General features: G+C 39.6%; 1 protein-coding gene across 1 annotated transcript; it reads right to left on the reverse strand.

Annotated features, from left to right (window-relative positions):
- Nucleotides 1-4,829: 4,829 nt before the first annotated feature.
- egf (epidermal growth factor) lies at nt 4,830-26,191 on the reverse strand. Its single transcript, XM_034227623.1, has 23 exons — nt 25,806-26,191; nt 22,848-23,047; nt 22,497-22,675; nt 22,128-22,355; nt 21,849-22,045; nt 21,228-21,341; nt 21,010-21,132; nt 19,572-19,691; nt 14,935-15,060; nt 14,598-14,734; nt 14,167-14,315; nt 13,739-13,843; nt 13,342-13,561; nt 12,654-12,822; nt 12,123-12,272; nt 11,802-11,966; nt 11,589-11,705; nt 10,876-10,998; nt 10,353-10,518; nt 9,098-9,262; nt 7,696-7,795; nt 7,306-7,402; nt 4,830-7,195 (listed from the first exon to the last, which is right to left on the reverse strand). Exons 1-23 carry the CDS (start codon nt 25,930-25,932, stop codon nt 7,038-7,040), a joined length of 3,435 nt encoding a protein of 1,144 aa, XP_034083514.1. The 5' UTR covers nt 25,933-26,191; the 3' UTR covers nt 4,830-7,037.

A 26,191-nucleotide genomic window follows, 5' to 3' on the forward strand; every position in this document is an offset into this window, starting at 1 on the left:
TATGTAGCAGTCATTGCATACACTGAGGCACACTAAGTTCGTTGTGTCTGCTATTAGCTCTTAAGCATATTAAGGATGACTTGTTCTGGTTTCACAAGTCAATATGTGTTAAAGCTGGATTACATTGGCTGGTGTCAGGTATAAACAGCCTACATGACCTGAGTAATTGAGGTGCTCTACCAATTAACAATTCCCCAATTACTCATGTATTCAAGAGTGTCCACATCCGCTGTACCTGAACAATCCCTAGTTTTGCATATTGTGCAAGAAAACTTAATCTGGGTATCTTGATCAACAGCATATTGTTAAATCATTTCCTGTGATGAATTGTTTGAGATTTAAACATAAGCAAATCACCCTTACTTGTTTTCACATTAGAGACACACCTTTGAGCTAAAGCTTTACTCTAACAAAAAAAAAAATTAGCCACATTTGTTTCCTTGTGGCTTGTTCAGCAAACTAATGTTTATTTGATGAACAAGAGAAGTAAACATGGTAGCCGGAAGTCTCAGTTTCTTCTCGCCCTCACATTATAAAACACGTCATTTCCGGCTACAGCTTTTATTCGGTTCGTAAAGACTTCACATTTGTGATTGAGTTAAAACCCTTATGTATTGTGCTGCAAACGGCATTATTTATTTCACTGGAAAAAAGTCTGAGACATGTATTCTATAATCGGTAAGTGTTGTCAAACGACCTGCATGGTAATTCAAACGATGAATTTAATGCATCTTCAAGAAACAGGTTTAGCTAACTGTTACTGCCATTAGTCCCAATTTTGACCGCATATCGTATATTATGACATCGCAAACAAGTATTTAAAATATAATCCGCTGCTAGGAAATAGCTCAAGGAGAAATATTTTTTTCCCACAGTTTGTCGAATGTGGGACTGTGATGGTGAAGTCACAGATGTGGCTAATGCTAATGTTTTAGCTAGCCTCAGTTGAACGAACTTTCTTGTTGGGAAAAATTAAACATGCTTCAAAAAGACGAGGTGAGCTCAATATCACATTAACAATGTACAACTCAGAACATTAGTGATATGAGTTTTACATAATTTGAAATACTGCCATTAACTCCAGCTTCAAGTGCATTATTTTAGGGGTTATGAGCAAACTATTTTTAAGGCTCTTGAATTCGTAACTAGCACAGGCGTACTGTGTATAATGACACTCATGACTGCTATAATTAATGATATCTGTATACACCTGTGCTCTTCCAGCTCAACATGTGTGTAAATAGTGAGTGTTGCAATGGCATTATCGAAACCATTAACTCTAGTAGACAAAGCATGTAATACAGAGATAGTATAGCCTACTTTATTCATATTCATTCATAATATAGTGAATGTTGTTGTGCAGGGTGCAAAGGATATGAACACTTGGAGGCTTTACATTCTGTTCAGTATCAGTCAACTAGTTCAGTTTGAAGTACATAAAGTGCACGTTGCTGTGAACTTTGAAAAAGAAAATAATTCAAATGTTATGGGTCTGACTCACTAGAAGCTTTTGAAATGACATGTCAGGCATATTAGTCTGCAAACTATGGACTATTAAGAAAACATTTCTGTCATATTTCATATTCAGCTTTGCACAATTACATTTTTTCGTAAAAGTCAGAATTCTGAGAAAAAAAGTCTCAGAAAATTAAATAACAAATCTCATGAGGACCTGACCCTGTTTCATACAACAGAATATGTATATTAAAACTGACAGCCATAATAGAGCTGCTCTATGCCAGAAAATGGTTAACGCCCTGGTAATCCCATCCACAGCTACACTCTAGTTTACTGTGCTGAGATGTGCAGAACAGCCATATTAGCCATATTATGAGTGATTCAACTAACATCACTGTTTTTATAAATCTACACTCAAACAGTTCAGTCCTGTCAGACTTGCTTGCACATTAAAGGCAACAGTAGGCAACGGCCATTTACATGGAACTTAAGGATTTTGTCCTAGGATTCTTTCCCCCCAATGAGTTACTGACCAAGCAATCACTTTTAAACAGTTCAAACTGGAAACTACTACAACTTCAACTGATAATATAAATATTCCTGTCACAGTTTCTGAAAGTTGACTTTTTTTCACTGTGCACTATTACCATCTGCTGGCACAAAATGGCCATGACACATATGTATTCCCAGACCTATTTTCCTTTGAGTATTCCTGGTGGAATCCAATTGCAATTACTTTTTACATTACATGTCACTTGTTAGACGCTTTTATCCAAAGTGACTTACTTACTCAATACTGTGAATCCCCACAGGAGCAATTTGGGGTGAAGTGTCTTGCCCAGGGCACAACGACATGCTGACTGCAGTGGGGTTTGAACCTGTGACCCCCTGATCCGAACACCAACGCACGACCCACTGCACCACACGCCACCATTACTTGTATGATTTCACTCTAAAATTCTCATGTTTTGACTTTTTGTCTTGTTTTTTTGTGTCCTGGCTGTAAGACCAGCTCTTAGAATGAGTATGTAAACTGCAAGAGCAACTTTGTTTTACACCCATTTCAGAAACACCCATTGGACCAAAAACATCAGATTATGGCTTGTCTCGCTAGTCATTGTCATTTATTTTAGAGTAACAAGGATGATTGTTATTTGACCAGAATAATGAAAACAAGGCTCGGTGTCACCCTGAATGCATCACCTGCTCAAAAGAACTGAGATGGTGAGCATTGGTTTTAGCTGGGAGTTTACAGTCCGATGTCTTAAAATGTTTAAAATCTCTTTAACCTGCCGAAAATGTTTTTTTTTTTGTTTATCCTTTTTAAAGTTTGCATGGGAATATCTATTTATACACAATAAACATAAAACATGTGAATAAGAGTTGTGAATCTTATTCGGGGTTTTAGGATAAAAACATTTATAAATGTAAGTTCTGACTGCACACAAATGCCTCAAATACAGCCTTTTATCTTCTGGATATTTGGAAATCAACATTTTAAAGCTATGTTTTGAAGTTGCTATAAAGGAAAAGTTAATTGATATACATTATCTTGGGATTAGCTGTCACTTGAGGGACAGTATACTTTAGGCTTTAAAACTCAAAATGTTACCTCCAATTACCCCCCAGGAGACACACAACTGAGAGAGCTCCCAGATTTGGGACTTTTCCTCCTCTGTGGTGCATCCATAGATTCTGGCTCATGTGTCTGAGTCCAATACATGCATTAGACCCCCCCCCCCCCCCATTTTGATTTTAAATCTTCCCAAATCCTTGCAAACTAGTGTTACTCTGTCCTGCTCAAGAGCTGGAGGGAGCAAACACTGACCTGAAGGATCAGAGCAAAGCCTTTGAGTGGGTAGCTAATTCCTTCTTTAGCCCTCATCAGCTGTCCTCCGGGCTGGGATGGAGGCGTGAGCGATGAAGCAAAGCTTGCCCCATCTGGCAGGAAAATACACAATTAGCAAATAGTGACGATTTGAAACTACTGTAGTAGTTACATATGCGTTTTTGTGTTGTTAGAAAACACTAGTTTTTAAATATGCACATTAAACTTACTTTTATTACCTTTTATATTATAATAATTTGTTGCCTTTTTCTTGCTGTTTTTCTACCAGATATCCATTGATCCATTCAACCCTTCACAACACCCCTCTTATTTGATATTTAAAGTATGAAGCAACAACTAAAACCAAAACGTTTTTTGATTTGAACACCTAATTTCTATTATATTCAAGTTTAATGTATGCATTATGAGGTGTGTGTGAGCTTTGAATTACATCTGGTAGCCGCAAGCTCTCTGATCTGATGCAAGAACCTTCCCTTTTTTACTAAAAGCGACGGTAAATGTCAGCTCTAATATCAGTTGCAAATAAGTAGAATGCCTAGCTACAGCTAGTTTTAGTTTTTGTTGGAACTATACTTCATAACATTATTTTTGAGGATGTATTGTGTTTTGCATTATACGTAAAGTGAGCTTTTTCTTTCTTCCCAATGTATTCCAAAACTCTTGTTTTAGACTGCATGAATTGTATCTAGGTTACCCTAATGATGTAAGTGTATATTTATGAAAGCATTTAAACAAGAAGATTGATACAACACTGAGTACCTTTTAAGGCCTCTGTTATTTACACCATATGTGACTCTATTGCCCCCTGTTGCCCCAATTGAGGAGTAATACAAGATAAATTGACACTGGGCCCAATTTTATCTTCACTTGAAGGCTGAGCTGCCGCTGTTTTAGAGTGGTGCCTGCCTAACCTATCAGTTAGCCCTAATGGAGGCCAATATATAGATAAGTGTGTCTTGCCAGGAAAATCAATATCGATGTGGCCCCTGATGGTTTTTGCGTTAAAGTGCTTTGTTTTCTGCCATCGCCTCGAAACAAAGAGGCCATGGGTACTTCTATTAACAATCCTCAGTCAACCTTGAGACAGAGTCACAGGCAGTCACAGATAGAAATAGAAAGTGACAGATGGGGTGGTGGGAGTGAAGGGCTGCAGCTCCGGTACCAACATCACTAGAGCGTTAGATTTGGTGGAGGATAGAAACGCATCATCAGTGGAGCAGGGGCAAGAGCTTGAGAAGAGCGTGGTGAAGTGCAATTGAGACGAGCGGTGAATGGCCAAAATAATCTTCCAATTATAAGAACAAATAATATAATTAGAAATGGTATGATACTATGGAAAGGATATGATAAAAGAACGGCAAACATTAGTAATGAAAATAGTTTTGTGTGTACAGTTAACTTGGGTTGACGCAAACATTTTTGCAGTTATTAACAAAGCCCATTTTGGTGAATATAGTTTTATTGATGGATAAAATGGCAATCTTGCAATTTCGTAATTCCAGTTATAGCACATACTGTAGGGGCTGAAACAAATATAATAGAATACAGTGTGAATCAACTCTCTTGAAGGTGGCTGTGTTTAAAAAATAATAATATTACCACAGTTTTGCTTGTCTAGATTTAAAAACCTTCAAAGAAATGAAACGGAAATCAACTACAAGTTCCCTCCCTTTGAAACCAAGCTATCACATTCAGTCCTCAACTAAACGGCTATCCAGCTCAGTGTTCTCCTACCTTGTTTTTTTTAATGTGTACATATACATTTTGCTTTGACACACGTTAACACAGATCTTTTGTATAAAAATAAAAATATACAATTGTTAACAATATCACAGTTGTCAGGTTAGTCGTGTTAGCTTAGTTGAGCTAAGGCTCTGATGTGCTAGCTGTCATACTTGGCTAACTATGATCAAGTTGCTATATAGTAGATTTTCAGTCGTTTTTATATTTTTACAACATCTGATTGACAAGATGAGAAAAACATTCTTTCACACAGCTTGATGATACAATCTCAAACTGGATCTAACATATCATGGAGTTTAAAGTAGAACAGCCTTAAAGGAAAACCGTCTTACATGAAACTAATCCATGAAATAAAGAACACATGGGCAAACATTGGGGATTTCCAAACACTAAAACTAAATGCATCCCTTTTTATAACAGAAGCAGTTATTTGTTATTGGGGAAGATACGTTTTAATTGTAGCTCAAAGTTATTATTAAACCTGTTGACTTGCTCACGCCAGAAACACAACACATTGCGTTATTGAGAAGGCTGCACAAACATTTTGCACTATTTGATGGGAGACTTGAGATCCTTCTTAGAGATGGCAACCAACGTCAATTATTCACTGGAAGCTGAAATGCATACAAATATCCCAACAAACCTTGCACTACAACGTTTTTGTAGGCCATCCCGTACTGTTTACTTGTGTGGTAAAAGAAACATGGAAAACACATGAGGCAAAACTTTGCTTTCGAGCTATAAAACAAAATTCCCGTGAATTTTTTTGTCAGTATTTTTGCTTTATGCTTCACAAACACAAATACGCTGTTTTTCTGATGGGTCCATCTAAAAAAAAAAAAACAGCTTGTTGTGCCATAAGCTTTATTCTTTGATTTATTTCAAAAAGTAGGCGGAAATGTATAACAAGATGTTGCCCAGTTATAACACTTGATAATATGATAACATACTTTTGATCTACTTTGGAGCTTTTTTGATAAAGGCATAGACCATGTTTTTTTTACATGACGCTATTTTCAGCCACATTATTAGTATGACCTAAATGCTAGAGCAGAGAAGGTTTCATTTTTGAATACATTATTTCAGAAAACGGGGCATTATAGAATACATTTGTATTGCTCAGTCTAGTGCCATATCGTTTCCTTCAAACTTGCATAACTTTACGTCCAGTTTGATTTACTGGTCAAACAAACTGCCGTCACTACATCTTGTAATATTAAAACAATGTATGTCAATCAACCTTTTTTAATCTGGTGCTTCCATTTAAATGTGTCTACAATATAATCAGAATCAGATTTATTGCCAGGTAGGTTCGCACATAGGCTACTAGGAATTTGACTTGATGTCATGGTTTAATAAACTGGCATGGCATTATTAAAATGTGAATGTTAAAGAAATCGGCAGATATATTTAGGTTATAGGGTTAGGTACTAAGTAACATCTTCCATGACATTTCTTTCATTTGTGAGGTTTTATTTTTATAAAACCTTAAAGAAATAAAGGGATCGGGTGGTGCAGGAATGAGTCCTGTATCCAGGAAATTATTTCACATTTTATCAGTTTTTTTGAATGGGTTTTTGGTTAGCATAGTTTGTGGTTACCCAAAGCTTAAGAGTGTTTCACATTTGTTCTGCAACATACTGGCGAGTCTCTATGCATTGTAAAATGGAGGTTGCTGACTAAATGAAACAATTTAACGTTAACAATCCGAACTCCAGTCCGCCTTTAGCTTAGCAGTGGTGACGTGAAGCCATGCGACTGTGATGCACTTCCTTCATAGCCTAACGTTAGCTTCTACTTGTAGCAATTGCATTTACAACAATTATGAAAGCAGGGTTAATAAGTGGAGATTATCCTTACGTATCATAGACATTGATTTGTCACTGAGCTTATTTTCTGCAATTATCTAAAATCCATTAGAAAATCCAATGGCTTTTCGAGGGAGCTCCTCCAAATTCTAACTTCTTGGTCGGCTTACGTAACACCTTCATCCCTGCACCACTCGGTATGAGCTTGACGGTGATTGACTTGAGTGATGGACATGTGGATGCGTGGTCTCCATGGCAACAGCAGACACCATGGAACACTCGTACCCTCTGTTGTGTTGGGACAATGTTCCCGACCCTTCAGACACAGGGTTGTCACCTGGCCAAAAAAACATAATCATTAAGATATTAAATAGCTAACAAGAACATTTACTAACGTCCTTGTGTGCAAAGATTAACACCAAGGTGTTTTTGATTAGTTTCAGGTACCTGTTTCTGAAGAGCAGGATGGACAGACGGCTCTTCTGGGACAGCCCATGGCAGGGATGATCTTTCCCATCATGCCGTTTGCTGCCACCATGTAGAACTGCAGATACATACAGGTATTCGTCAAAATGTATGAGTTTTTATAAACGTCTTAGAACTATATTTCCATTTCTTGTGTTGTTTATTTGAGTCTTATTCTGACATCTTGCTCGCTAGTATTTATATGTTAAGTTGGATTTAACTTAACTGGGGTTTGTATTTTCTTTAAAGTGAGCTTTAAAATATGATATCATGAAGACCATGATGGCTCTACTTTGACTTATGTCTGTTGCATTAGATGACTTTCTTTACTTAAAGATGTATTTAGCACAGATCTTGTGATGATGGTCTTACCCGAGGCATGCTGGTGGTGTTCTCTGACATGCTCTCATCTGTCACGCTGTTCTCACTCACATTATCCCCTGAGGGCTGTTTGTGGAAGAATGTTCTAGTTCTGCATTGAAGAAAGAGAAAGCAAACATGCAGTATTGTAAATTATAATTTTTTAAGCATGTACAAAAATATTCACAGACTTGCATGGTGTTTACATGGTTATCAATTGAAAAACGTGCCTTTGTATAGGGAAATTATGTTTAAATTCAACATTTATGTCTATACTTTAAGTGGATTTATTAGAATTTTCAACTGAAAAAAAAAAACAGCAAAAGAAACAAGCTGCTTTTTTACATCACTGTGTACTGTATGATATATTATTTGTGTGTATGTGTTGCACAGTGTTTGAGTTGAGCTGGTTTAGTTTCCTCTGCATGCACACTTGCAGTCAAGTGCAGAAGGCAATTTGAAGAAGAGCTATTGGCGGCCATGTAGCGTTTCCTCTGGGGTCATACCTCAGCGGCTCCATTCTGTAGCTGAGAAATGACCTATTTTTATGTGTAATTGCTGTAGAACAAGCTAAACCAAGCATGTAATTGAAAGCGTGCCACTTCCACAGGGGAACCAAGAGTGCAAACGTTGAGATGTCGTAGGTGGAGGGGAGGGGTGTGCTTTGTGATTCAAAGGAGTGGAGAATGCCAACGGCCTTGTCCATAAGCCAGCGAAACAACCGTAAAACAAATCAGCTACTTAGAGACAGCTCAGGTGGAAATAACAGGGAGGAGGGGTGGCAGTGTGTAGTTTGCGTATGCTCCCCTCTCCACTAACCAGGGTTGCCTGCTGCCATTCGTTCCACATGTGACCCCCTGCTGTCAGACGGAGACTCCTACATTACACGGCTCATGCCATCCTGGGTTTGATAGACATCTCTAAATGCTGTCAGCTCATTCATCACTGGAGCAGCTCCTCCCCCTCTGCGCTGCTCTGGGCTTTCAGTGTCCAGAAGACTCACCACAACAATGCTTATTATATACAATCATACAGCAATGCTTCTGACATTAAATATGTGCAGATTTTTTATTTTGCTTTAACCATTATCATTGAAAGAACTATCAAAACCATAACACGACTCCTTCATCATCTTGCTATATTCTTCTGCAGCTAAACTCCGTCTCCACTGCCTTTTCTTCCAGCCATTGTCACCACTATGTTTTTTTTGTTGCCGTCTTTTTCTTTCTTTGACTTAATCTTTTTTTGTCCCATTTTCCTTTGAACTTTTTTGCTTTGATGTTCTTGCCCTTTCTTGTTCTGTTCCCAACCTTTCCTTTTATTATGGCTTTTTATCAGGCTTTATCTTCTCTCCCTGCTTTCATCCTCACAGTTTTAAAGTAGTCTTTCCTCCCCCTCCCCACCCCTCTCTCACCCGTAGCAGTAGGTGGCGCAAGCAGCGATGGAGAGCAGGGAGACAAGGAGCACCATGCAGGCCGCGATCACCACGTTCCTCCTCTTCTCCTCCTCGGCCTGCTGAAGCTCCCACCACTCCAGGTCACTGAACTGACAACGCTCCCCCATATAGCCTGGTGCACAACTAGAGCAGGAGAGAAGACAGCATGAGTGTGTAGTCCATTTGCACAATCTATTATAAAGTGAGTGTGGAAGAGTTTAACTTCCACACGTACATATGACACGATTAATATACCGCAATGCAACATTTATTTAAAAACACAAATGTTAAATACATTTAGGTTTTCAAAAATGTGTTTGTAGATACTTGTATACGTGTTTCAATAAGAAACAGTTACATTCTGAATTGTCTGTCCTATAGCCACTTTGTGTTGAGGCAATGGCTTTAATCATGAAACAACAGTGACACCTACGGGTTGTCATGTGTAGTAAATTATATGAGAAATACGACGCAAAAGGTCCTGCAAAATGTGCAATTCCAATGCGTTTGTATAATGTTGTTTGAAAAGAAAAATACTTTTAAGCAATCAGCTTAATATGACCCTGATTACTTTTGAGTAACTGCATATTTTAGAGTGCAATTACAATATATAAAAAAAGCTTAAAGGTGGGATAGGTAAGTTTCAGAAACCGGCTCGAGATGCACTTTTTGTTATATTCCATGGAATTCTCTTAACATCCCGATAGCAATGAATATCTTAAGTGCTTTGACAAAAAATCCATAAAAAAATTGCATCTGTGGAACCCGTAGTACTGTAAACTGGCGGCAACGGCCAATCCGTTTAGCCGTTGCCGCCCTGTCTGTCAGCCTTCCATCTCGTGCACGCACAAATGTATCTCGTGCCCTCATTGGGCGTGCCGTCATTGGGCGTGCATTGCAGCAGTACTTCAATGACTCGAGAGGCAACAGGCGGCCACTTTCACCAGTCTGCTGACGTCATGCGCGCGTTCATGTGTGTTGGAGGAGGTGCTCTGTAAGGAAGTCTGAAGGAAGGGGCGGATTCTTTTCGGCTGTGTACTTTCACATTTTAGTGCACTCGAGCCGGTTTCTGAAACTTACCTACCCCACCTTTAAACCAGAACTCATCTACTACAGAAGATGATCAAAGGATTTCAGTTTAGGAAAGCGAGCATTGTTTGTGTAGACAATATGTCAGTAAGCTGTTAAACTTGTAGATCAGGGGTCATACTGAGGGTAAAGAGAGGTTATTTACTTGCAAGCATAGGCCTCCATTTCAGGGAAGTAGACGCAGACACCCTGGTACAGACAGTAGGACTCATAGGAGGAGGGGCAACTCTCTACTGAGTTACTGTCGTGGTGCCCGGTGGTGACATCAGCTGGACTACCGGTCATCAGCCATGGTGTCGTGGTCTCCAACTCTTGAGAGGATTTAGGGAAATAATCACGTTAATTGGACAACTATACAGTATGGCACTGTTTCCCCTCTTAGAGCTTTAATCATAGTCTGCTCCAGAATACTAGTCCTCCTTCTAGGTGACTCGTGTAAACATAATATCATATGTATGATAAAAGGGATTATATTACAGCCCAGTAATGATATATGTACTAGTGTTATTTATATTGTGTCATACTGGATACAAAACTCTACTGTTTTAATACTTTCAATAGTACGCCTGATGATCAGTAGCAAGCCAAAATAGACTAATCCTGTTGAACACTAATATTTTTCTAATATTCTACAATAGAAATTGTATATGCAAATAATTGAGACGCACCTTGACATGTCTTCCCGTTGCCATAATATCCAGCCTGGCACTTGCAGAGATAATTTCCCATGGCATTTTGGCATTCTGCATTTTTGTCACATTTGTGCGTTTCCTGTTTGCACTCATCAATATCTACAACAAATTAAAAAGAGAGGTACATAAGTATTAATCGTAAAACAAAAATAATTCACTTAACAGCTCATCTAAATGAGAATGTATTATTATTTATAAGCGTTATGGTAAAACAAAAAATGATTATAATGGACAATTTCTCTTTAACTAGGACTGCACTTATCAGATACATGGGTGAACGTTTTGTTTTATCCATCAAATGAGTTGGCACATGGCCTCTGTCTGCTGCATACAGATTTGAAAGGTGCCAACCTTTTAAGACCTTAACCTTTTAATTTATATTTTAAATATTATGAATTATTGGAAGAGCTTCCTTTTTAGACGTGCCTTCTGGCTTTAGCGCCTGTTTATATAAAATATTGTGATTATCTTTGCTTCCAGAGCAGCTCTGCCTCTGAAATATACTTAGCTTCCAGTGCTGTCTTACTGCCCTTTTATGCCTACTGGCACCTACGCCAAATGTACAATTCAAACCACTGCTTCTGTAAGTGAGATAAGTGACTCTGTATCTAATGTAATCCATAAGCTTTCCTCAGGATGTGTAACTTCATCCTGAGGCACATTCACAGAACAGGAACAGACATACTCACCAGCACAGACCTGTCCATCACCTGTAAAACCTTCTAGACAGAGACAGGTCGGGCTGCCAGCACTCAGCAGGCACTCTGCATTAACATCACAGCGAAGAGAGTAACACTCATGCTGGTCTGACGGAGAAGGGAACACATGGAAGCATAACATTAAGTTAGAGTAAGATCTTAAGTAGGAACAACTATGATAAAGTTTCACTGCTGTGCTGTTACCGGAAACCATCTTGTCTGTAAAGCGAGTTGGATCGTTGTCTTCTTCAGAGTCTAGATCATCCTGGGCTTTATCCGCTGACAGCTCCGGGGTCAAGGGGGTGCCCTCATCGTTGAAGGTTTTGTTTTTGAGAGACGTTAAATCTGATGACTCACTGTCTCCAGATTCTACACAATGAATTCATAAAGTTAAATAGGCATTCACAATTTAGTTTTGCTTCAGAGCTTATACATTATGAACACATATACCTAGATGTTGTGGAGCTCAATAAAGGCTTCTCTTAAATACAAGTGTATCAAGTAAGATAGCTTAAAACAAATCACCTGCTGTTCCGTTAGTTGCATCCTCAGGCAGGCAGCTTTTCCCGTCAGATGATAGGATGTAGCGCGGCAGACAGGAGCAGTGCGCCAATCCCAGTTTGCTTTTACACACCTGGGCACAACCTCCGTTCAGGTGAAGGCAAACATCTGCCCCTGAAGAGGAGGAGGCAAAATGACAATTTGAGTCTCAATCATTAATTTTTAATATTACATTACATGTCGTTTGTTAGACGCTTTTATCCAAAGCGACTTACATACTCAATACTGTGGACAATCCCCACAGGAGCAATTTGGGGTGAAGTGTCTTGCCCAGGGACACAACGACATGCTGACTGTAGTGGGACTCAAACTTGCTACCCCCTTAAACGAAGTCCAGCACACTATCCACTGAGCCACAGCCTCCCTAATAAGATTTGTTGCTGCTTGGCAAATCATTTTAGGATGAAGATTCAGGAGTTGCTTCATGTAGTGTCTTTAACCTCAGTATGTAACTTCTTATCAAATCTAATATAACTCTCTGTTGCCTCTCTGTACCTGGTTTAGCAAGGGGATGAACCACCACAATGGATGCTGGTTGGACCATGTTCCCATGGATACGTTGCAGTTTTCTCCCAGTGCGCTTGTGTACGCTCCTCAGCTGCTGGTGCTCCCGATCGGATATCCACAACCTGTCCTCAAATACGGCAAGGTCAAAAGGTCGGGCCTGCAGGAATCAGAATAGAGGGAAAGACACAAGGTGAGAACTATTATATATATTTTTTCGTATGATCTAAGGGAATAATGTGAAGGACGCAGGTTAAAGAACAATTTCAAGATATTTTAATTATGTTTCCAGGAAATAGATGTTAAGTGGGGACATAACTGAATGAATTATGAGTGCAGATATATTTGTATTCCTTTTTTATACAGCCTCTTTCGTAAATTACAAGCTCAGTTTGTCAGGTTTAGCTTTACTTTTTCAGTCTCCGCTCTATTTTAGTCACCTTCACGGACTCATGACAGCGTCTACTGATCTAGGCTGTAGTTCATCAACTTCAGATGTGTTTTTTGAAAGTTTGCACATATTGACAAGCAAACACATTGCTATTGTATGTGTTTTTCTTTTTTAATAAACCCTTATTTTATTCATAAAGATTCAAAATGTCTTACAAGGCAAACTGGCCTAGACAGCAGCTTAATATGCAGTATATGTGTGTGTATGTGTCACACAAGCCTCACCTACTTGGTTCTCTACCAGGACTTGTCGATCTGAACCGTCCAGAGCAGCCGTCTCCACCAGGCCCGTGCTCTGGTCGCACCAGAACAGACGATCCTCCGGGAAATCGATGGTCAGGCCGCTTGGTGACACAAGGTTAGTGCTAGCAATGACAACACGGTGCTTCCCTTTCAAAGAGGAACTTTCCACGACAGGCACAGCCCCTATGTCAGTCCAGAATAACTTCCTCAAAAATGAAAAAGAGAATTGAAAATTAGTCATAGCAGATGTATATATTGCTCACAGCATCTAGGTGCTATATACACTGCTGCTTATTGATTTAAGATGACATCCTTTAAGGTTAGTTGCAGTTAGTTTATAATTTTAATTCCTGAAACTATCATACACATACAGCCACACTCACTTTGCCAAAGGATGAACTGCAATTCCTCTTGGTTTTTCCAGCCCTTTGCTTACAATGGTTTCTCTGTTCAGTCCAACCAAGTTACTGCAGTCAATAGTTGACTGGCTGGGGGACAACAATATACAGAAGTGTTTTAATAAAACATCAATAATCTGATCACTTTTAGCCTCATACCTGTTATTTAAACATACTATACAAATAAAGCTGTTTAAGGAAATCTCAATGTAAATATTACATACAAATATATATTTTATTTGATGTTAAATAAAAAGATTAACTAAATACAATATGACCTAAGTATCAAAAGCTCAATGAGGTGTTGTCTTACATAAAATACATTCAAAAGCGAATATCTGATGTATAAATCGTCATCACCAGAAGGTAAGGAACATATTTCATGAGCACATGTTCTCTGCAACACCACACACCTTGTGTCGGTCCAATACATCCTGCGGTGGATCCAGTCTATCGCCAGTCCTTCTGGAGAGTCCAAACCATCAGAGACAAGAATGTCTCTCGATCCACTGTTCAAATTAACACTCTCAATTGTCTTCTGGCTTGTACTAGCAAAGTACACCTTGAAATGCATACAAAAATATATAAAGAAATAGAGTCATTATAGGAAATATGTGGGCAGTAAAAAGTATGTTCTGTAGGCAACTATAAAAAAAAGTAGAAATATGGTTTTTTTATTTAACATGGGTGAACCCTATTGGAAATCAAATGACATTCTCTGTCCACTAGGTGTCACTAGATGTCTGCAACAAAGTCTGAATCTGGCCTCCCTAAATTCTGTCAATCCAGAGTGCCTATATGATTGTATATTAAGACCTTTTCTACTAAGGAGTTTTCATCTTACATTTTGCTGGACAGGGTCATAGTCCAAAGCTATGATTGCTCCTCTGGGCTCTTCCACAACTGTTTGATCACCAGAGCCATCAGGATCAATTTGCCGTACGTTGTCAAAATTAGCAACTAGTAGATATTGTGGTGGACCTGAAGGATTACAAAAAAAAAAGGAGTTAGTGTATATTTACTAAACTTGTCATTTGCACCTCAGCTTATTTTGTACTTAATGTAAAAATACAATGTGTTCATGAAAGATTCACGGTAGAACACACTGCAGGATTAGACACAGTGTTTATCTGAGTGGGTTTATCCGTCTCAGTTGACTGCTCTGCCGTAGTATGACTCACCAGTGGCGATGCAGCGTTTGCCGTCTTGGTGGAGCTGGTATCCCGGCAGACATCCACACTGCCACCTAGCAGGAGTGACAGGAGTGCAGAGCTGACTGCACCCCCCTCTGTCTGCAGACAAGCAGCCTGCAACGCCGACAAACTGTGTTACACATCCTCGCACAGATAAGCTTTGTGTTCCTCACATAGAGGCCCCATTTTATTTGACCATGACTCATACAGCATATTGATTTAATCCTACATCACATATCTTGTCATATCACTGTGAACACACCAACATTTGTATGTGGCATGAATGTGCTTTTTCCTAATTGTACCTGCTTCTTTTAGGAGACAGTAAGACTGAGGCTATGTTTTTCTTTCTTATTCAGTTAGGCTTAATACAGTAGAAACTAGGGAGCTGTCCCCTGTACCATATTAGTATATATTGGCTGGCAATTTAAAACATTGAATAAAACCTGACTCTTCATAAATTATGTATTATTCTAAATTGATTCAATCCATTTCATTATCATCTGTTGAAAAGTAATGCAAAGTGTCCTGGTTACTGTGCTGCTGTGCCTGACGTTTGATCCATCTGACCTCATTATGACTGCTTTGATGATTCAACTCAAATATTTGTATCTAACCATCGCTATAAATACCATAGTGTAGATGTAACCAATGTATAATGGATTTTTGCGAAATATAGGAGGGGTGTATGTAACCAATGTATAACTTCACTTGTTTATATTTCAGTAAAATCATTGTCCATACTTTATTTGTAAAACTTGTCACTGTCACTTTATTTTTTAGATGCTTTTATTTTGAAAAGTACGTTTTATTTTGGTACTCTTGGCACCGGCACATTTCTGCAGACTCGCGCTACTTTCCTCAGTTAGCTTCAGGCCCCACTGAGGAGAATTAAGTGGAACGAGTGGTGTCATAAATGTTGTATTTTATATGTTAATAGATTGTTTAATGTTACACTTCACACAAGCCAAACCTATTTGCAGTTAATATCTATATTTTGCCGTGTGTGACTGTAGTTTATATAATGTGCAGCGCTTCAAACAGTGTTTGGGAGCTTTCTAAAGTTTAGCTATATGCTAACCTAACATGTGCGTGTTTTCTTCCACTGAAGGTGTGAAGTTAGAAAGCTGATGAAGCCATTTCCTGCTTTAATTATTATATTCTGTTTTGCACAGGTATGTGGGTATTCTTTTTGTATTTTGTAACTGTAAATTGTATTGTTTGTTATGTAAGTGTAAATTAATGGTTATATTTGTGTATATTGGTTTACAAGGAAAAACTGGTTTGCCACCATGGATAGATGTATATCTGTTTGTATTATTTAGAACTCTGTATACTTTCCTGAGTTAGCTTCAGGCCCCACTGAGGAGAAGTGTGAAGTTAGAAAGCTGATGAAGCCATTTCCTGCTTTAATTATTATATTCTGTTTTGCACAGAGAATAAATCCTGGTTGGCAAGAAATAAGTCGTTCTCATTTACACAACATAACACAACGCAGAGATCACACGTGGCGTCAAACCAGACCGGTTACATAGAGCAGGGATCATCACCAACTACATTTGTCCAAGGGCCAACATTATTAGAGACACTTTCGGGAGCCAGCGATTTATATATATATATGTATTAGGGCTGTCAGTCGATTAAAATATTTAATCGCGATTAATCGCATGATTGTCCATAGTTAATCGCAAATTAATCGCACATTTTTGATCTGTTCTAAATGTACCTTAGAGGAATATTTTTCAAGTTTTTAATACTCTTATCAACATATGAGTGGACAAATATGCTTTATGCTAATGTTTATTATCATTTGAACAATGACAAATATTCTCATGAATATTAAACACAACAACCTCTGAACATTACACATATTTGCCTCAATTCAACCTGGAACCTAATACAATAAAAATGGTGTGTATGTGTGTGTGAGAGATGGATCGTTGGAGCTATGTGCAACTCAAGGCATATGCTCGAACGGGAGCTACCTGGACGCTGCAATCATGTTGCACTATCCGTGCTGAGTGTGCTGACTTCTCGTACAATGTCCCACTGTCTGGCTTCCTGCATAAAGTCAAGTGCTCGGCGCAGTTGTCGGCGAAATGTCGCTCCTCTGTTTTCATTTAAGCAGCTCCTTATATCTGTTAGCGCAGCTAGCTAGCACCAGATGCTAACAACAACAATGCACGTAAGGTCTCTCTCTCTCTCTCTCGAGCCACACAGACACACACCCTCCCGGTCCTCCCAACAGCCAGTCGGTGCCTGCCGGTGAGCGTGGAAGTGTGGTCTGCCACAAGCGGGCGGCAGGAGCGGGGCTGTCACCATCAGCTTGTAGATGGTATTTTAAACTCGATGCGCTCTGAAACTACGGGGCGGCCGAGGAAAAAAATACACATGCGTTAATCGCGTTAAAATAATTCATTTTTTTGTTGCGTTAACGCGTTATTAACGCGTTAACTTGACAGCCCTAATATATATATATCCCTGGGGGGGGGGGGGGGGAAGTGCCATAGTGGTAGCGGGGGCTACTGCGGAGCGCATAAAGCAGACTCTTCACGCTAGGGTTGCCAACCGTATTTGAGCCAAAAGGGGCGTGTCCCGTACGGGGGTCCCGGATTCCCGTGTAAAGGGAAAAATAAAATATATGTTTCTGTTTGCGCGCAATGCAGTGTGTCTGGCTGCGTGCCTGTGTGTTTGTGTGCTGTATCCGAAGGGCACTAGGACCGCTCAGTTGACAGGGCAGGCACAATGCTCGCACGTGTGTGTGTGAGATTTTCTCCGGTGGGCCGCGGGCGCGGCATCACTGTTTGTGTGGTCGTGTGGGAAAATGAGCGCTGCCGGTGGAGGAGGTGATGATGAAAGAGGAGAAGAGAGAGAGGATGTGGTTCTGGGCCCTGGCCCTTCTAAAAAGAAAAGACTTGTGTCTTACAACAAACAGTGGAAGAAAAACACAGTTGGGTAAAGCCCGTGAGTCGAGATCTGTCTCGGGTCTTCTGCGTGTGTGTGTGTGTGTGTGTGTGTGTGTGTGTGTGTGTGTGTGTGTCAGCTGATTGATGGGAAAATGGTTGGTTGAAGGATAACATTAAGTCTAATAATGATGTACCGTGCATGTTCACATCATGTATACTTTGCATTACTTAATACCATTTTTCAAATATTTATTTTTTAACATTTTGGACAAAACAGCCAATTGTACATCGAGGTGCCCAGATGTCCCTAGTGCCCACCTATCCGATTTGAACATGCTGATGTACAATGTGATGTAGTAGCCTAATGCAGGTGTAAGACCATTGTGTTTGTATTGTGTTATAGGTATGCATAGTTTTCTATGCATTTTGAGGGTTTTGGGGGGTTTGACCCCATGAACCCTAGGGGGCTGGCTCCCCCAAAATAATTAAATAACATAACCCTAAAACCGAAATAAAGTAACAAAAAAAAGTAACTAAATCCGCCAGAAACCCGAAAATCTTCGTGCGCTCACGCGCGGGGGACACATGCCTGTGTCCCGTTTTTCCATTTCTGGAAGTTAGCAACCCTACTTCACGCCAACGAAGGATCACTTCTTCTTCAGGGCAGGGAAGGCTACACAGTACGCAGGCTACTGTCCCACAGCTGCTGCCTCTCTGTTGGACTCCAGTACTGCACATTACGTTGGCCCAATCCCAAACCGCCCCCTACACCCTACCCCTACACAATACCCCTCCGTTTGCGCGTTCGTGCGGAGGGTCCTCCACATTAAGTGCTGTTCCAAACCAACGAGTGTGGAGCGGTGAGGAGGGGGAGTGGGCTATCAAAAAACAGCGAGTCTGCATCGGTGCTGACTTGAGACCGGTCTCTACCTGACCGGACTCAACGCTGTGTGTGTCCGCCAGGAAACACGCTGTTAGCAAGTAGTCCCAGCGAACATCCACTGATAAATTGCGATGTTAACAACCTCCTGATAACCTCATATTTATTTAACTTAGGATCATACCTGTGTTTAGTCTAGAAAAAGTTAAATGTGTGCATTTTATTATAAAGTTCTGTATATTTACAGACTGTTGCAAAAACTAAGAAGCTTATAAACATCAGGTTTCAAACTAAAAGACACAATTAAAGATGTCTAGAGTTTTATTTGAGTTATTAATTTATATTTTTTGTCAAAGAGATGCTGATTTGAAACCGTTGTTACAGACAGTTACGGCATTTCCTGTTCCTGCCGGAGAGAGGGGAGGCCGTCCCAAAGCTTGCCGCTGATTTACTCCCTCCATCTGACAGGAGGGAGCCTCATGTGTCACTCCACAGAGTTCACTCCGTCACGGAGGGGGAGTGTGTAGGGGTAGGGTGTAGGGCGTGGTTTGGGATTGGGCCGTTGTAAAACATTTTTTAGTGGGGGGTGAACGCACTAACCACTCCGCCAGCGCCGCAGTGCGTGCCGGATGAGAATGTCTGGCATGCCAGATTAGGCCCGCGGGCCGCCAGTTGATGGTCACTGGGAGTTTGTACTGGTTTACATTTATGAAAACTTAAACACTACATTACAAATAATTTCCTTTCAAATAAGATAAAGATGGATATATTAGGAATGGGTCATTACATAGAGTTGTGAAGGTTATATTTATTGTTACAGATTAAACTGTGATCCATACCAGTACAGGCTTGTCCATCCTCCTGCAGGGACGATCCCTCTGGACACACACACACATCCCCCTCGTCTGTTGACAGGCATCCATGGCCACACGTGATATTCCCTCTGCATGGGGTGATCTCTGATTGAGGAAACAAAATCTCTTCAAACACATTTTATTTATTTCAAAACAATAATCTGGCAAAAAACAGCTAAATCAAAGTTAGTAAAAATAGTGTCATAAAATACCACCATTAATTTAGGGTTGTATGAAACAGATCAAATAAATGCTTTAAAACATTTCCAGATTATTTTGGGGCTCAGCAGGGAGAAGAAATAACCCAAATGAACTAAGAAGAAGATATAGAAATATGTGTCTCATTATTTTATCATTTGTATACCCAATGGAGATCTTAAGGCCTATTTGCTCATAATGTATTCTGTCACTAAGTAAATGATAACAAATTAGACGAAAGTTCCCCGGCTTTGTAATCAGTGTGTAATCTCTGTTGTCGGCTCCATTGTCTAGCCTGCCATTTGGCCGCATGTTTGTTCTTTCCTCGACCTTGGTTAAGGATGTCTGTGAGACTGCTTTGACATTAAAGCTGCTGACCAGGTACTGTATGTCACGTCATCATCTAACCTCATTGTGAACCTTCCTTGTTCTCGTGGCTTCATAGCTGTTAGCTAAAAAGAGATTAAGACGTTGCCATAATGTGTTTAACAAGGTTGTAAAGTTAATCTCTGTGTAAACACTACCGTATCAGGGATAACAACAGAACAACTATAACTGATCAACAATGATTGCAATGCATATTTCTGTGCCAAAAATTAGATTTCATGAGGAATCTGTTCAGACAGATAGGCCTCCAAATAACAAACTTTTGAGTATACTACTTTTTACCAGAACATTGGCTGTTTGGTTTTAAATGAGCAGAGCAAACATATTTATTAGTATAATCCTAGAAAACAATGATCTACTCTCTTTATAATATCTGCTTCCATCCACCTGAAACAGCCCCTCAATCTCAGCACAACTAGACCTTTAGTGACAAAAAATGTCAGTGTTTGGAACGAAGTAACACACAATTGGCAGCTCACATATATGTCTCGTCTAGCACGTGACCCGGCCTTTTTATTGGCTCTGCAGGGTCAAAGGAGTGTCTGGGGGACAAATGCCACCTTTCACACAACCACAAAAAGAAGAGGGTCTAATGTGAACCAGAGCTGCTTTCATTATGCTGACCAAAACAAAGAGCAAGTGTCACAACATTATAAATAAAACGTGGTGTTATTCCACTCAGGGATTCTGCAAAACCGGCACCAGCAACTCGGTTAATTGTTTTTCTTCATTGTACTACAAAGTCCTTTGCACTAAACTTGGCAAAGCTTCACATTAAGGACAAAAATGTCACATTGTATTATTGAATACTACAATAAAACATATGTTTCCACTGTACCTCCACATGTCTTCCTGTCCGGTAGGAGAGCGTATCCTTTAGGGCAGCTACAGAAATAGGACCCTGGGATGTTTTCACAACCAAGAGAGCAGCCGTGGTTCCAACGGGCACATTCATTCACGTCTATGGCACACACAAACGAACAATGAATGATTGCTGTGACCTGCCTTAATATCTAAACTACCTGGATAATTTGGTTTCATGGCATGGATACCAACCTTCACAATGAGTGCCTTGCTTATTTAGAGCAAAGCCTTCACTGCACTGGCAGATCCCTTTCTCGACTATACTGGAACAAACATTCATGCAATTTCCACTCTGTTCGTCACAACCTGTTTGAAAGAATTAACAGCAATAGATTATTCAAACATGGTCATTTCAGACAGATTTACTTAAAGGTTGGGTAGGTAAGTTTGAGAAACCGGCTCGAGATACACTTTTTGTTATATTCCATGGAATGCTCTTAACATCCCGATAGCAATGAATATCTTAAGTGCTTTGACAAAAAATCCATAACAAAATGTCATCTGTGGAAGCCGTGGTACTGTAAAAAGCACGACCAATCATTTTCACCGGCCCGGCTAAAATAACTGGATGGCCTACCTGCCTGTCAGCCTTCCATCTGTGCACAAACTTATCTCGTGCCCTCATTGGTCATGTGCGCGTTCGTGTTTGTTGGAGGAGGGGCTCTGTAAGGAAGTGGCAGATTTCTTCCGGCTGTGTATTTTCAAATTCTAGCCACTCGAGCCGGTTTCTCAAAATTACCCCCACCTTTAAGATATAAGTTATTGAATGCAATGTGCTATTGAGAAATTTCAGTTTCAGAGTTGAGCATTAACCTGGGAATGATGATTGGTAGTCTGTCATTGGCTGGTTGAGGGGGTGTACCACCTTGATAGCACCTGGGGGTTTTGCAGTTTGTTTTAAGTTCAGTGGTGCTCCGCCAGTGTATTTGTTTACTTGTTTTATAAGCCGAGTAGCAGCATCAGTGTAGTACAAGTGCTCCAGAAAAACTGATATCCCCATTGACTGAGACCTGAACAGAAGAGAGTGTTTGTATCCAAGTTTGCCAACAAAAATAAAGTGATAAATAGACAATGGAAATACAATTTGCTCACCTAAGAGGCTGATCTATGATGTGCAGAACGTTCCCGTCGTAATCACAAGAAGCAATGGCGCTTTTTCCTTGTAGACCAAACTGAACCCAGAACAGTCTTTTTTCCTCTCGGTCAATGGACAATGCTTCCAGTTTTTCTGCTATCTTTATAAGTGTAGTTTTCGTCTGTCCTGTCACATCACTCCGCTGGATACTCGGAGTCATCCCACCAGAGAGCCAAAAAAGAAACCTGCAAAATATTCAAACCGAGGAAGCACACTTTTTTTTACAAATGAATACTAATATAAATGCACCCAAATCAGTTGTTGTTCAAATATTTGTTTTGCTTTTTTGATCTAGTATTATTTAATAAATTGTAAGAATGTAATACCTGTTAGTAGGGTCAACGTTTATGTTACTTGGTTTGGTCAAGTGTCTTAAAAGAGTCCTTTCATTTTTCCCGTTTATATCCAATGCCTTGATTTTTCCCTTTTCTTCACTTGTCCAATATACTCTGTTCCAAATCCAGTCAACTGCGAGGCCGGAGATATGTTTGTCAGATGAAAGTTTCTGAAAAACAAATGTTATAACAAGTTAAACGCAAGACCAAAACATAATTGTACAGTCTTAAGAAAAATAAAACTTAAGATTTCATTAAATGTCATTGAATTTAAATACATTTCATGCAAGGGACTGGAATCTATGTGCCAGCTGTTACACATTGTAATAGTTACACATTCACCTGTCTGTGGGCTCCACCCGCTGATGCTTTGTAAATGACCCCACTGTGTTTGTCAGCCCAGTAAACTCTCTCCTCTCTATAATGAAAGTCGAGCAGGATCGGTCTTCCCACCCCAGCCAGAATCCTCCTCTGGTTCTTCCCATCGAGGTCCATCCGATGAATAGCTTTCCCATGGCCGAATATCAGGAAAGGCTGTGAGGCTTTAAGTAAACAAACATGACATGTGTTTCATAAATTGTAAAAATTCCATTATTTTTAGGGTCTTAAAACAGCAAATGACAAATTATGTATGGCTTTTTTTTCACTAGCCAAAACCTTGTAATTGATGCATGCTTATTGATTCATGCTAGGTTTATACCTAAAGCTTCTAGCTCATTTTTAACAGTGAATGAGCTACCATGCTATAAGCTATAATTGAGGTTAATATTAGGTTTATATTTATCAGGATTTGTCAAGATTTCACATTAACTCAAATTGACTAACTGTCCAAAACTCAACATGTATTCAGTTTACTGTCCTATAACAAAGAAAAGCAGCAACTCCTTTCAGTTTACAAGAGGACATTGAGAATAAAGAATGCTTGGCCTATTTGCTTTAAATAACTGATATTATTAAACTGCTTGGAAGAGGTTGCTGTTGTAAAATAACCCTTTTTTAACCCCACATTTACAACATCGTGTTTTTACATTTGAGTAGGTGCAGGTTATTGTTTGTGAAATATTCGGTCCTCTTTTAGTTTAGAGTTTTTAAAGTTTAACTAAGTTATCCCAGGGACAGGAAGGTAACCCCGGCAGCATTTAACATCTCAATAGCGTCTCTTTGCCTCTTTGTGTCACTCTGCAGTTGCAGAGACATTTGTCAAATGAGTTCAAGGCGGGCTCAACTGCTTCTGGATACAACATGATCCCTGCGCAACAAATCACTCCTGCACTATTTTTTCACTCTGACAATACTCTGCATGAAATTAAAGGCTGAAGTGTTTTCTCTCACTATAATTTAGTACACCACATTTATACGATAAGCTTCTAAATAAGCAGCAAATAAATGGCAACCATTCCACATTTATAAATGGCATGAATTGACGTCCTTCACAAATGGTATGTTGTTGGAAACGGTTAGTTAGATTTTATAATACTTTGATGTAGTTTGCTTCATGACTTATCTTGGTCATGATAAACACACAAACACAATCTCTGTTAGCTGTCTGGTTGATTAGAGATAGAAGGTGGGCTTATCAATCTTGGTAATAGCCCTGCCATGTGCAACCATGGATACTGCTCTTAACTCTGTGGAATGAAGAAAACAATGAGAAACACCAGACAAATAATATAAAGAAATGTCTGGAGTGAGATCTCTAAGATGGCTGCTGTTGCTGAGTTGCTAGGAGGCGTCCTGATGAATCATTGACAAGTTCACATGGTGGTCAGCATGATTCTTGACCTAGTGAGCTCAGTCAAAATGTTCATTTTTTTTTAATACAGATGAGTCTGAAGAGTCATAGCCATACATACAATTGCTCCCAATGCACAGCTAGAACCAAAATAGAGATTAATTTCCCATTTTACATTGTGGTAACATTATTTAGGGCTGTTTGATCAAAGATGCAACTGCTTGAGTATTTCAGCTGTGGATACATTTTCAAACCCGTAAAGGTATATTGACAGAAACGGGATTGGCAATGGGACAATGTTTTGGCATTTATACAGTACCAACATATAGGTATACCAATTTATCCAAGTGTGTCCAAGTAATTTACCTTTTTCATAAAGCTTCAGGTCTTGCTTTACTAAAGTGGAGAGTAAACTAAATCCCTCCAAAGGAAGATGTTATGTAGCTGACCATGACCTTTGACCTCTGTGCGTAAGACACTGAAAGCTAACGGGAACTTTTCAAAGGGGATTGGAAAGTTTCACATTAGTACAATTCAGTTTTAAACATTATAATTTATGTTTTAATGGGATAAATCTAAACTTTGCCAATATTGCATGACAGCAGTCATTCCAAAATGTTTTGGACACCAGCGATCAGCATCTGAAAGCTTTAACTGATGTCCTTGTGGCATCCCTCAAAAAACTTGGGCTCAGTTTGAGATACACCCACTCGAGCACAGAGCAGTTAACTGCACCTCTGCTACAGTGCTTGTTATTGTCTGCTAAGCCAAGTTCACTTTACCACTGACCTGTTGCTCTGCTTTTATTTTAGATTGGGAGTGGGTGAGCAACCTTTTAATTTTTTGAATTTCACTTGATTGCAGCTTTTTTTCAATACTGATCACAAACCCATGACTGAATAGGAGTTATAGCACTTGTTGTTTTCGTACTTTGTACTTTTATGTCTATTATGTTGTATAACTACATGAACATAAAAGCTACAATTTGTGCACATGGGGGTTTCTACCAACCGAGCAAATCATATATATTTTTTTCACCAAATAAAAATGGTATGTTGAAATAAAGAATGTAGATATCCCTACATACAGTAAAGTTTGAACTCTACTTATTCACTTGCAATTGTTACAGAAGACTGATAACATAAAAAATGTTACCGTGAACAAACACTGTTTTGCTTTAGGATTGTACATCAACAATTTTAATCACTGCCTGGGCAATGTGGCGCTTTGCATGTGTTTTGCCATATACAGTATTAAGCATCATCACTTTTAACCAGTGTGCCTTGTGGAAGTAGTTCCATGGCCAACCTGCCCTATAATGTAATCTTGCAAACCTTTGAAATGGTATCAGAAGTACTAACTAAACCCAGGAGATACTGTTTTTGATTGTTATGATTCTCATCTTAACTTTTTTCTTTGCTAAGCCAGTGCTTGACAGACATGGTCTAAGATCAAAATAACCTCTTATACAGCAGAGTATTCAGTGGCTTTCAGTGGTTTTAACATCTCCTTTATTAATACCATAAGGGAGCATCAGTCTAGACAGGAGTGGTGTCAACCAAACTCACCCACACAGCTGTTGTTTTTTCCTGATCGCGAAAGCCGTTCGTCCCAACATGCTGTACCAAGGGCCAAGGCTCCAGAGCGTTGAACCAAAAAATAGATTAGCGCTGCTGTGATCGTTGCAGCCAACATAATCCTGCACTCCGTCCCTGCCTTGGTAGCTGCACTCGTTCACTTTTTCTCAGGCATTTCCACTATTAGCAGTGGCACACAAGAATTCCCCAAAGATAAGCAACATTTGTTTATGGACTGTTGGCATCCTTGTCGAAGTCTTCAACCTAAAGAGTCGGTGTTCTTTACATACCAAAATACGTCGCGCTAAAAACCAAGCAAAACTCCACTGAAACGATGGAGTACTCCGAATGAAGAGGGTGTGGGATCCTGCTCACTC

This window comes from Gymnodraco acuticeps, unplaced genomic scaffold (genome assembly GCF_902827175.1).
Source record: "Gymnodraco acuticeps unplaced genomic scaffold, fGymAcu1.1, whole genome shotgun sequence".
In the NCBI taxonomy this organism is placed as follows: Eukaryota; Metazoa; Chordata; class Actinopteri; order Perciformes; family Bathydraconidae; genus Gymnodraco; species Gymnodraco acuticeps.